Raw genomic sequence first — 12,307 nt, forward strand, 5'->3', positions numbered from 1 at the left:
GTGAGATTTCCGTAATGATTCTTAAGTTGTTCAAATTCTTTTATATTCCGATGAATGCATTGTAGTCTAGGAATAATAGTTAGCCAGCGGAAATTTTCATATCATATTTGTATTTAATTTCTTATCTCTGTTCTCTCTTGTCCCCAATCTATATTTTGATATCTTTTACAAGGTGAAGTGCACTTTTCTTTTGAGAGTGTATAAAAATTAAACTTTATTTCTTTCTCTGTATCTGTCTTATTCAGTGGCAAATTAGCTTACCCATTTCGAGACTGTATAAGCATTTATAATAGTATATGTTTTTTGTAATTAACCCGACTGCTCAAGAGACAAGTTCAACATAGTATGATATTAAAAAGTCTCATCAAATTTATTAAAATTTATTTTTTAAAAAAATTATTAAAATTTATATATTTTTTAATATCCTAATAGTCTTGATTGAATATCATAATACTTATTTCTATTATTTAAAAATTTTAATTGAATACCTCAAGAGTTTTAAAAAATATATATTTTAAAATCCTAATTAAATACATCTCTAATTTGTATTAACAACTAAAAATATTGATATATTAATTATTAAAGAAAATAATTAAAAATCATTTATATGTGCATAAAATTTTACTATGTTTTCGTCGTAACTATTCCTAAATCTAGTTCGGGGTATTTTAGTTTTTTCTCATCTCCACTCCTATGCAAAAAAGAAAATTCTGAATTTAATTAAGACTCCAAATAATCATCACAAAAAAAAAACACAGTCCGAATAAGGTAATTCTTGCGAGGATGATCATCTCTATTGAGATTTTTCTGACCCTATATTGCTTGCTATACAATAATAAGAAGAGGAGAAAAGTAAAAAACACTAATGCTCCACCTTCTTTCTCCTTCCCTATTAACACAGTAAGTATTTAGACAATACCGTTCGGGATCCCAACCTTATGCATTTACTAGCACTACATCATAATTAAAAAAATAAGTTTTTATACCAAGTAATTTATACTACTAATCAAGTCATTTACTCGTTGTAGTGGTGCTTTCATGACGTGGAAACCTTTCGCCATGTTTGCACTTCCTTCATCTGTAGTCTCTCTCAATATATAGCTGAAATCAACAGAGTTGTCTGTATATCACTCTCTTTCCATCGTTTAGTTACCAGTTACCAACTGCTTCCACATAGAGGTGCTTTTTGAGAGGACTTGTCACACTAGTTGATAATGTACTTGTATGTGTGTTCTTTATTGCCAACACTTTTTTTTCCCAACTTTTTTCATTGTTTTCATGAATCACTTACAAGATGATCTTGAATTCATCCAATTTCCTAGATTTTTTGTTAATGACATGCCATAGTGGAGTAGTCACTTGTAGTAGTTACTTGTGCTTTTGCCTTTCACAATTTGCATCAAGTTCCTACAGTTGTTTCCTCTAAAAAGGTCGATTGCAGGACCTCCCCAAAAATAATTGTCTTTTCATGTGTGTATATATATATATATATATTATTGTTTTTCTTTCTATCTATATGAAATTAAGGTCACATATCCAATAAAAAGAGCCACTTTTTTGTTGTTAATGTAGCTGTAAGTAATGGTGTAAAGATAAGTAACGTGAAACAATTATTAAAATAGGAATAAAATACACAAATTTCTTAAAAGTTGAAATAAAATATACTAAATTAATCAGTTGAAGGTAAAATTTGTCAAAAAAAATTTGAGGATATAAAAAATACAATTAAACCTATAAAAATATCATCAAATAGTTACTGAATTTTTTTAAAAACACCAACTTACTTTATTTTAATAAGGTACGTATACATCAACAAACAAACAGTTAAGAATCACACCCATTAATTGCCATAAATTTTTATTAACCCCTTAAATGATAATTTAATGTTTTTTCTATATTTTGCAGTACTTAATTTAATTTTAATTTTATTGTAAATAATACATATTGACAATTTTTTTTACTTTTGTTTCAAATACTAGTTTTTATTTTCAATTTATGAATTGATATTTTTAATTGATGTTTTCATATTTATTTACGTTCCTTTTTAGTTTAAAAAACCAGAGCTTTTATTAGACTTGCCCGGAAACAATCATGTTTCTCATTCAATAAAACAAATATGTTAAAATACTTTTTTTTTAAAAATTTTAATTGTCAAATAAAATTCCAACACATGTAAATCTAGTAAAAGAATTTTAGGAAAATTTAAAATATAATTAGATTAGAATTACAATGTGTGTCACTAAGATATCTTAGTTTAAGTTTAAATCCAAATGATTGATACAATGTTATTTACATAAATGAAAATGATTTATTTAGTGAGAGAATTTGTATTCCATTCTCATATTATATAAAATTCTCTTGGAATAATAACAATTATGCATCACAAACAAAATTAACCTATAATCTAATGAATTTGCTAACACTCATAATTTTTTACCTAGAACAAGATATATATATATATATATATATATATATATATATATATATATATATATATATATATATATATATATATATATATATATTAGTTTAAAGGTGATAAAAAAATAAGTATATTTTCCAATAAATAATAAAAATAATGAAAAAAACCAAAAAATTTAATCATTATTCACTCATTTTAGTCAACTTATATATTAGTTAACATAAGCAACGCAAAAAGTAATATAAAATTAGAACTAATTGATTAAAACGTATAATTTAATAGTTTATTAATAATATTATGATATAAAACAATTAGTTTTTACAACTTCAATAACAAAAATATATATTTTATCTTAAATATTATCCTAATGAAATTATCACAAAATCAATTTGTAGAAAACATATATCTCTTGTTTTTCATTATAAAAGCATCCGGAAAATTTATCCATTTACATTCGTTTAAAGAAGCTCTTGATTCAAACTTTCACTTGATCTCATAGCTTTCTAATACTTTGAGTTATAACTTTCTTTTGATAGAGAACACGTGCATATTAATCTTCCTTCTCAAGAAAAGAGTGACAAAAATGATTAATTGTTAAAGTAGTACATATTGATTTTTCACTATGCTTTTTTTTTTTTAAAGAGAGAACACAGAATCTCATGTGTTACATCTATTAATGTGAGTGCATAGGTCATAAAAAAATGTTGAAAAGGCAACAAAAACGACATATTAAATAATTAAGTTTTTGAAAAAATATAAAAAATCACATTAATAAAAATATTAAAATAAATCAAATAATCATCACTCAATAATATTTCTTACTCTCATTGCAAAAACTTTGTGAATATAAGTGCGAAACCTAAAAAACCATTTTGTGAGTAAACCTGAAACTCAACAAAAATTAAAAGAAATGAATACATTATATCAAATTATTATAAGCAGAAAAATATAAGATAAAAAATCATCATTGAATCAAATGAAATTAGTTATTTTTCATAATAAGCATCGCAAATTAAATGTCGTCATTGAATTAAATGACAGTAATTTAATTACAATAATTAACATTTCACGAAAATAAATATTTAAAATGGAAATAATATTTTTACAAATTTTAAAGTTGGATAATTATAATTGATTGGAATTACTATTTATGAATATTCAATGACGTAAATGTTTAATTGATTTGAATATTTATAATTAATTTGGATTATTATTTGTTGAAATTAATGAATTTTCATAATAATAAATATATTCATAATAATAAATTTATATCTGAAAAACATATTAAAAAAATTCTTACTGTAAATTTAATTATAGCAAAATTAATATCTAAGAATATTCTAAAAATATTTTATTTTTATTGTTTAGAGTGAATTAAATTTATAAATATATTTTTAAATAAATTTAAAATTTAAAAATGATTTAAATTATAAAAAAAATACAGTTATCTTAAGTTATAAAATATACTGAATATGTGATTTAAATATTCACAGTTGTTTTGAAAAAAATTATACTTGATTGAAAATAATTAAAAATGAATACTTGTTACGTGGATACCGCTCAATTATTCAATATTGCATTAATTAATTACAATATGCTTTTCAAAGTAATGAATATTCTATTTTACCGGATTATAGCATAACCGCACATCCAGCGCATTATAACAAAATATTTTTACCGCACATCTATTCGACATTGGATTTATTTATGAATAATTAGGACAGTATTTTAATTGCAACGATTAACATTTTACGGAAATAAATATTCAAATTGAAAACAATATATTTTCAATTTTTTGAATCTTCTAATGCGCAATTCTCATCATTCTTTTAATAGAGCTTAAAAAAATATGTTAAAAGTAGTGTCAGTGTGGACCAAAGTATTCAAAATGGAAACTGCATTAGTATTTTACAAATGACATTAATTTTCATATTAACAAAGCGCCAACATTTTTATCAGAAAAATAAATATTTTTAATTTTAATTTATATCTGAAATATTTTTTTTTGTAAATTTAACTATAACAAAATTAATATCTAAAAATATACTAAAAATATTATATTTTTTTAGAAATGTTGTTCTGTACGAAATTGATTTTCGTAAATACCGAACAAACGATGATTTTTCTCAAATTACATATATTATTTTAAGAATTTGTTTTAAAAACAGTTGGCCATACACGTGTCTATTCGTGTGTTTCCTGCAAGTCCAATTTCGTGCAAAATAGCGTTGCTTATTTTTTTTAAGAATAAATTAGATTTATAATTTTTTAAATATAATTTAAATTATAAAAAACAGTTTAATGAAATATGGTTTTTAATGATCAATAAATTATTTTAATATTTATGAATTCTTAAATTTAATATTACAAATAAATTATAGATGACTTAATGTCACTTTTGATTCAGTTGTATTTTAGTTTTATTTTGATATATTAAATTTAAAATTTTGTATTTTTATTATTTATTTTTTAAATTATATGATTTTAGTACTTTTTCAGTTTTTCCTTAAAATATTTAACTTTTTTATGTTTTAAATTTTAAAATAATTAATTTAATATAATAACTACTTAAAAAAACGTCATTATTTTTATTTTATTAAAAAATTAAAAACATCCTAATTCCTAACCCGTCTCTCCTCCCCTAAACACAACAGCCACCCTAACCCCTTATACTCACCACAGCAAAATCATTGTAGAAGTTAAATAGACTAGAGTCTAGAAAGAATGTATGTGCAAAATCGAATGCAGATTCCGTTGGTTTGGTTCTCCACGGCCAAAACCCAAAAGGGTTACTTAGCTGAACTTATTTTTGGTTTATATTATTTTAAAATAATAACGATTTTTAATTATTCTTATTTTAAACTAATCATTTCAAAATTTAAAAAACTAAAGGAGTTAAACTTTTTAAATTTAATATATTAAAAAAATTATAATAAAATTCAATGGACAAAAAATAACATTAAATCATTATTGATTATAAATTCAAAAATTAAATTGATCTACGAATAATTGGATAAATTTATTTATAATGTATATAAATTATTAGTATAATATTGTAATTTTAAATAAATATTAGATGTGTTTTTAAGGGGCGATCTAATAAAGTTATAATCTAAAGTAATTTTGAATTAGAGAAAGTCGTTGGTGAGTGCATCAAAGTGGCGTGGCACAAGAAGTATGCGCGCGTGTAAGTGTGTCCTGGAGTGAGACTCTGAGCTTATATAAGATTCCGATATTTGTTCCACGATTTCCCCAACAAGCGGCCTTGGCTTTTCTTTCATCTCTTCTACCAACCTATTCTTATTATTATTTCACTCTCCCTCTCTTCCTCGTTACAACAACAACAACAACAACTTCATTCTCTGCCTCTTCTCTCCACTCTCTTAACCAACAAACAACCTTGTATTATTATTAATATATAATTAATGCAATGGCAATAGACTGCATAACAAGCATACCCATGATGCCTCAACCACCAACCCAAGAAACAACCAAAGAACAAGAACAGCAGCAGCCACTGGTGTTTGATGCCTCAGTCCTCAGACACCAACTTCACATACCCTCACAATTCATCTGGCCCGATGAAGAAAAAGCATGCTTGGACGAACCCGAGTTGTTTGTCCCATTCATTGACTTGGGAGGGTTCCTCTCTGGTGACCCAGTTGCTGCAACGGAAGCCTCGAGGCTTGCTGGTGAAGCATGCCAAAAGCATGGTTTTTTTCTGGTTGTGAATCATGGGATTGATCAACGGTTGATATGTGATGCTCATCTTTACATGGAGCACTTCTTTGGGCTTCCCCTGTCTCAGAAACAGAGGGCTCAGAGGAAGCCAGGGGAGCACTGTGGCTATGCTAGTAGCTTCACTGGAAGGTTCTCCTCTAAGCTCCCTTGGAAAGAGACACTTTCCTTTCAGTACTCAGCTGACAAAAACTCATCACCAGCCCTTGTCAAAGATTACTTGTGCAGTAAAATGGGCAAAGAGTTTGAGCAATTTGGGTAATCAAAATATGTCTCACCTTTTTCTTCTTCTTTTTTTTCATTTTTTGTTCATACATCATTAACCCATGCTTCATTTTTTCTTTTAGATTTTACAGTAACGACAATGAGGTTTGAACTTATGACCTCATGCAAATTACTCAAAATCTCATCAACAGATCGACCTACCTGGTCATGTTTTTTACAATAATGACAATGTGATTTTAACTTAAAACTTCATGCAAATACTCAAAATCTCGTCAATAGACCGTCCAAGTTGGTTATGTTTTTTTTTTTTTTTTTTTTTACAATAACAACACTAAAATTTTGAATTTAGGATCTCATGCAAACTATTCAAACCCCATTAGTAGGCTGACCTGACGGGTTATGTTTCATTTGGTTTGACTCATGTTTTTTTTTGCATATTAATACAGGAAGGTTTACCAGGACTACTGTGATGCCATGAGCAATCTTTCTTTAGGTATAATGGAGCTTCTAGGAATGAGCCTTGGAGTTGGTAGAGCCTGCTTTAGGGAGTTCTTTGAAGAGAATAGTTCAATAATGAGGCTGAATTACTACCCTCCGTGTCAAAAGCCTGACCTCACTTTAGGCACTGGACCTCATTGTGATCCAACATCTTTGACCATTCTTCACCAGGACCAAGTGGGAGGCTTGCAAGTTTGTGTTGACAATGAGTGGCATTCCATTAAGCCGGATCTCAATGCTTTTGTTGTCAATGTTGGTGATACCTTCATGGTATGTTACTATGTTAATTACTCTTGACTTTCATTCATTTGTTTTTCTTACCAAACCAAACCAAACAGTGAGCTTGAATTTGGATTCATAATGATGATTCCATGTGTTGATGTAAAACATGTTTTATTTTTTTCGTATTGATTAGGCTCTTTCGAATGGGAGATACAAGAGTTGCTTGCATAGGGCAGTGGTGAATAGCCAGACAACAAGAAAATCTCTTGCTTTCTTTTTGTGTCCAAGAAGTGACAAGGTGGTAAGTCCACCATGTGAATTAGTGGACAATTTGAGCCCAAGGCTATACCCAGATTTTACATGGCCCATGCTGCTGGAGTTCACTCAAAAGCATTACAGAGCTGACATGAAAACCCTTGAGGCATTTGCCAACTGGCTCCGGAAAAGTAACTGAAATTTCAAGAAGCACATCAAGGGCCCTTGATCTACCCAAAACAAAACAGAAAAAAAAAAAAAGTGACACGTGGAATATTATTTGGCAAAGGCAGATAAAGGAAAAAAGAGAAGAGGTGTGACACTGAATAGGAGTTTCTTCATGTTTTGAGTAGGGCAATGGTACACTAGCATTGAGTGATGATGAACCAAACAGGGAACATAAAATAGTTCAAAAGGAATCAATAAACAAAATTCTTCGGGTCATTCTGCAATCTTCATTAATTTGATGATATAGAAGAAGAGTTGTTCATGTAATGTGCATATTGATATGATAATTGAAGCAACTTTTCTTCGGGGAAATCTAACCTTTTAAAATGAATGAACTTGTGGCCTATAACGACAATAATAGTCCTCACTAGTTGTCAGATCGAATTAGGAATAAATTAATTCAAATTGATTAAATTAAGCGAAATGGAAAGTAGTGTACAAATAAGTTTGTTATTAATAAAAATGAACTTTGGTATTTGCACATAACGAATGATTTTGACACCCTTTTTTATGAAAGTAAAAATAAAGAGAATGTGTATAAATAAAATATACTTTTTCTTCTTATTTTATTAATAAAAAATAAGGGATATAAAAATGTAATGAAAATAATATAAAATATCATCATTAAAATAGTACATTGTTTGGTAAATGTTTTAGGGTTGAGTTGATAATCATTCTGATTTAACTTATAATACGATCAATTTAACTTGATCCAAATTAAAAAGTGTGGAATGTTAAATTTTTTTGGATTAAATAGATTAATAAAGATTATAATTCAACCATTATTGAATTACACATTATCTATCTAGATTATACCCGACGTAACTCAAACTTCTTTTAAATTAATTTTTAAAATAATTTAAATAACATATATAAATATATAATACAAAAGGTTAAATTTTTAAACATATTATTTTTTATTTTTTATAAATATTTTATTTATAGAAATTTTATATATATCCAATTAAATACTGTCAATTGATTTTATAGTAATGATTTATAAAAATTAATAAATGTATTATATATAATGATTTTTAATTGGATAATAATGTATAAAAATTTATTAAACACGTTGAATACATTCTAATTAACAAATTAACATTGTAGATAAATTCTGGTTGAAAAAATAACAATTTCAATTTAATTCAATTTGATTTAATCTAATGATCAGTTTTTTTTATCACATAATTAACCCCACCTATAATATTTTTTTTTTCACAACCTATAATCTTTCTACTCCCTGCATCCAACTTATTTCTATTATTTTCTCCCAAAATGGGTGACAACGAGACGTCAAACCCTCTGCCAAGTGTTAAAAAAAAAAAAACCTCTGCCAATTATTTTGCTAGATATATATATTGATATCTTTATTGTATCAACTGCTATATAAATATTGGTGGAATATTTCCTCGTAACTCTTCAGTAACACTAATTAAGCTGCGACTATACTATTCGGATCTAAGATCCCTTGAATAGAACTGCGCAACTGCTTTCTCGTGTTGAATGTTTAGATTTTATAAGTTCTCCCAAATTGAAATTTTTTAAGTTGAAAAATATATTAATTTAATTATATTAAATTTTAATAAATGAGGTAAAATTATAAGTTCAGTTTATTATTATTATTACTTGTATTCAGCAAAAAAAAAATTATTATTACTTGTTTTAAATAAATTAGCTCTCTATTTTTTCTTCTTATATCAAATAAATATAAGCGAGCCTTTTTTTCTGAATTAAAATATAACCCTTATCGGCTATTGTCTGTCTTCGCTTCCCATTTTTTTTTCCTAATTTTTAATCATACACTTAAAATTTTAATCTTAATTTTTATAATCTTCTAACACCCTTTTTTGCCTTTTTTATATTTTTTTTACATTATTAATTATCATATTTAATTATTATTTTTTCTTATATGTTTTTCCTCATAATTAAAGTGTACATACATTCGTTGAAAGTGTTAAATCATCATTTGCGTAAGAAATTGGAGGCTTGTGTAATTTAGATCATGCAAAGCCATTTTCACTAAAGTCGTCCCTTAGATGCTGCAACTTTCTTCTCAATTCTCATGATGTTTTAATCATTTTCCTTTAAAGATAAAAAAATGAAAATGTAAAAGAAAGATGATAGATAGTATATAATTAGGTGTTAGAGTTGACTTCCAATCAGTTACTTAGGTTATCTCACTTGGTGTTTCGCTTCTTCCTAATCTTTCCTTAGAAACAAACATAATGTAAGCCTCATCATATTTCTGTTACCACTTCTGCATTACGTGAGCAAAATAAATCGTGGGTGTTCGGGCTGCACACATGTTAGGTTGAATTTCATCAGAGAAATTTAAAAGTAAAATAATTAAATTTAAATCGGATAAAATAGAAAAGAAAAAAAAAGTGAATACATATAATAACTAATAAGTAAATAATAATCTCTTCACTAACAATTTTTTTTTCGAGCCAAAATATTCTTCTGTCATAAGATATTTTTATATTAAATTAAACTTATCATCACATGTTAAAAATTAAAATTATTTATCAATTATGTTAGTTGATTTTAATACCTTCCCTAATAATCTGAAAATAATATAAAAAAGTGGCTCTGATTTTTCTCTTTTCTCTCACTACTGTTATTTTCTTTTGGCGGTGCATTACTGTTTTTTTGTTACAGGAAAGGCAGAGCCGCCAGCCACCACCACTAGTACGGAGTAAGGACAATATATAAGGGTATTACGTATCATTAATGTAAAAATAATAACTATACCAGAAACTAAAAAAAAAAGTAAAAGACCAAACATTACACTAAGCTCTTGCGTAAAACGACATTTCTCAGTATTTTCTTACAGACACCCTCTCCTTTGTATACTATTTTTTGTTTCCTAGCATCTTTCATTGTATTAATTTGTTTTACTCTCCAGCCCCATTTTTCAAGTAAATGCTAATTAGTCTAAAAAAAATTCAAATTAAATTTTTATTAAAAGTATTATGTTTTTTCATCATTTTAATACAATTTTTTATGTAACTTTTAATATAATTTCTTAACCAATAAATTGTGGAAACCATTTTATTTCCCAGTCCAACAGTCATGGCTACTTTTCATATGAGTGACCATCTTATCATCTCATCTCATTTCATTTCACTCCTTTTCCAATCTTTATCATGAATCCAAACAAAAGAGAAAGCACTAGATATAAACAAAGCATGTTGTGTGTCGTAGAAAAGCAGAAAATAAAATAACTGGTTTCAATTGATACTCCGCTAGCTTCGACATCTTTCTCCTTTCACATTTTTATAAATAAATTAGTTCAAAACAGGTAAAAGTAGCCATGTTGTTAATTCGTGTATCGTAAATATATATACACCAAAAGAACCTGAGATAACATGAGCAAGTATTCCATGTTTTGGTTTTAACACTATTTGGGAAAAGAGTGGGGCACGCAGTAGCAGTACAGCTTATGCTTCCGATCTGAATAAAATTGGTAACCATAGAAGTGGCACGTAAATGGTAACGCGTATTATCTTGTGCTTTTGCCTCCATTTTGCTTCCACTCAACAATGGCTATCTACAGTTCATATTTTATTATTTTCCAAACGTTATTATTAACAATGCTCAAGAAAATAAAACAAAATTATTTATTAAAAATATAAAGTCATTTAGTTTTTATTTTAAATAATCAAGAGTATGGTCTTCATAAATTTATTTTGTTTTAAATTATTTGTAATTTTACAACATCAAAATATATTTATTACTTTTTCTAATTTTACTCTTCTCACTCTAAACTAAATGCTTAATAACCATGAACAATCTTGTCTTGATAATTAGAAAATTAGCTTTTTTTTATGAGATAAAGTATTAATGGAACATATTTCCAAGAAAAGAATAACTTAATTTTATATTATTTAAAAAAAATATTTTTTCAATTCTTATACAATACCATAAAGCGAACATTATTTTAAAATTAAGAGAATAATTAGTAAGTCCTTATTATTTTTAAGAAAGAATAGATAATTGTTCTTAATAATTGGAAGAAGATATTGTGATTAAGAAAAATGAATTTTCTATCCCATGAATTATGCATATATAAATTAAGAGAGATTAAATATATTCCTTAAAATATTGTTAATAAATTAAAAAAATTCTCCCTTTAAGGGGTATTTTAAGGTGTGGCCAGTGGTATTTTTTATGTAGATCACAAATATACTTTATAGGAGAAAATTAATATTCTTCAAACTAAATAGAACTATTTTTTTAAAGTTCTCCATTTGTATTATTATATATTTAATGTAGGTAACTGCATACTCAAGATAACAGGAAAAGTTATAACAATTGTATTAATTGATTTAAACATTCAATGGTTGTCATTAATATATGATAACAAGATGATAATAATATTTTTTTATTAAAAATATAAAAATTAGTTGATACGTTTTTAAGAATTTAAAACATTTGATAGGGTTTTATTAATTGTATATTCATGGACATATATACAACATAAAATCACTTTCAAATTATACATCTTAAATATCTATTATATATATATATATATATATATATATATATTTTATTGTGAATAAATAGACTTCTTTAACTAATTTGATAGGTTTTTAATAAATATTTATTGGAATATTAGTGACTATCTTTAACAAAGACTTCATTTGTAATTATAATTTTTATTCATAAAATTTAAATTTAAAACCTTATTTTGAGAAATTAAAAAAATTAAACCGACTA

At 26.2% G+C, this 12,307-nt stretch overlaps 1 protein-coding gene across 1 annotated transcript; it reads left to right on the forward strand.

Moving 5' to 3' along the window:
* Positions 1-5,697: 5,697 nt before the first annotated feature.
* Positions 5,698-7,900, forward strand: LOC114370461 (gibberellin 20 oxidase 2-like). The gene is made up of 3 exons (XM_028327820.1): positions 5,698-6,418; positions 6,832-7,153; positions 7,299-7,900. Exons 1-3 carry the CDS (start codon positions 5,853-5,855, stop codon positions 7,557-7,559), a joined length of 1,149 nt encoding a protein of 382 aa, XP_028183621.1. The 5' UTR covers positions 5,698-5,852; the 3' UTR covers positions 7,560-7,900.
* Positions 7,901-12,307: the final 4,407 nt, after the last annotated feature.

Source organism: Glycine soja, chromosome 10 (assembly GCF_004193775.1).
Source record: "Glycine soja cultivar W05 chromosome 10, ASM419377v2, whole genome shotgun sequence".
NCBI lineage: Eukaryota > Viridiplantae > Streptophyta > Magnoliopsida > Fabales > Fabaceae > Glycine > Glycine soja.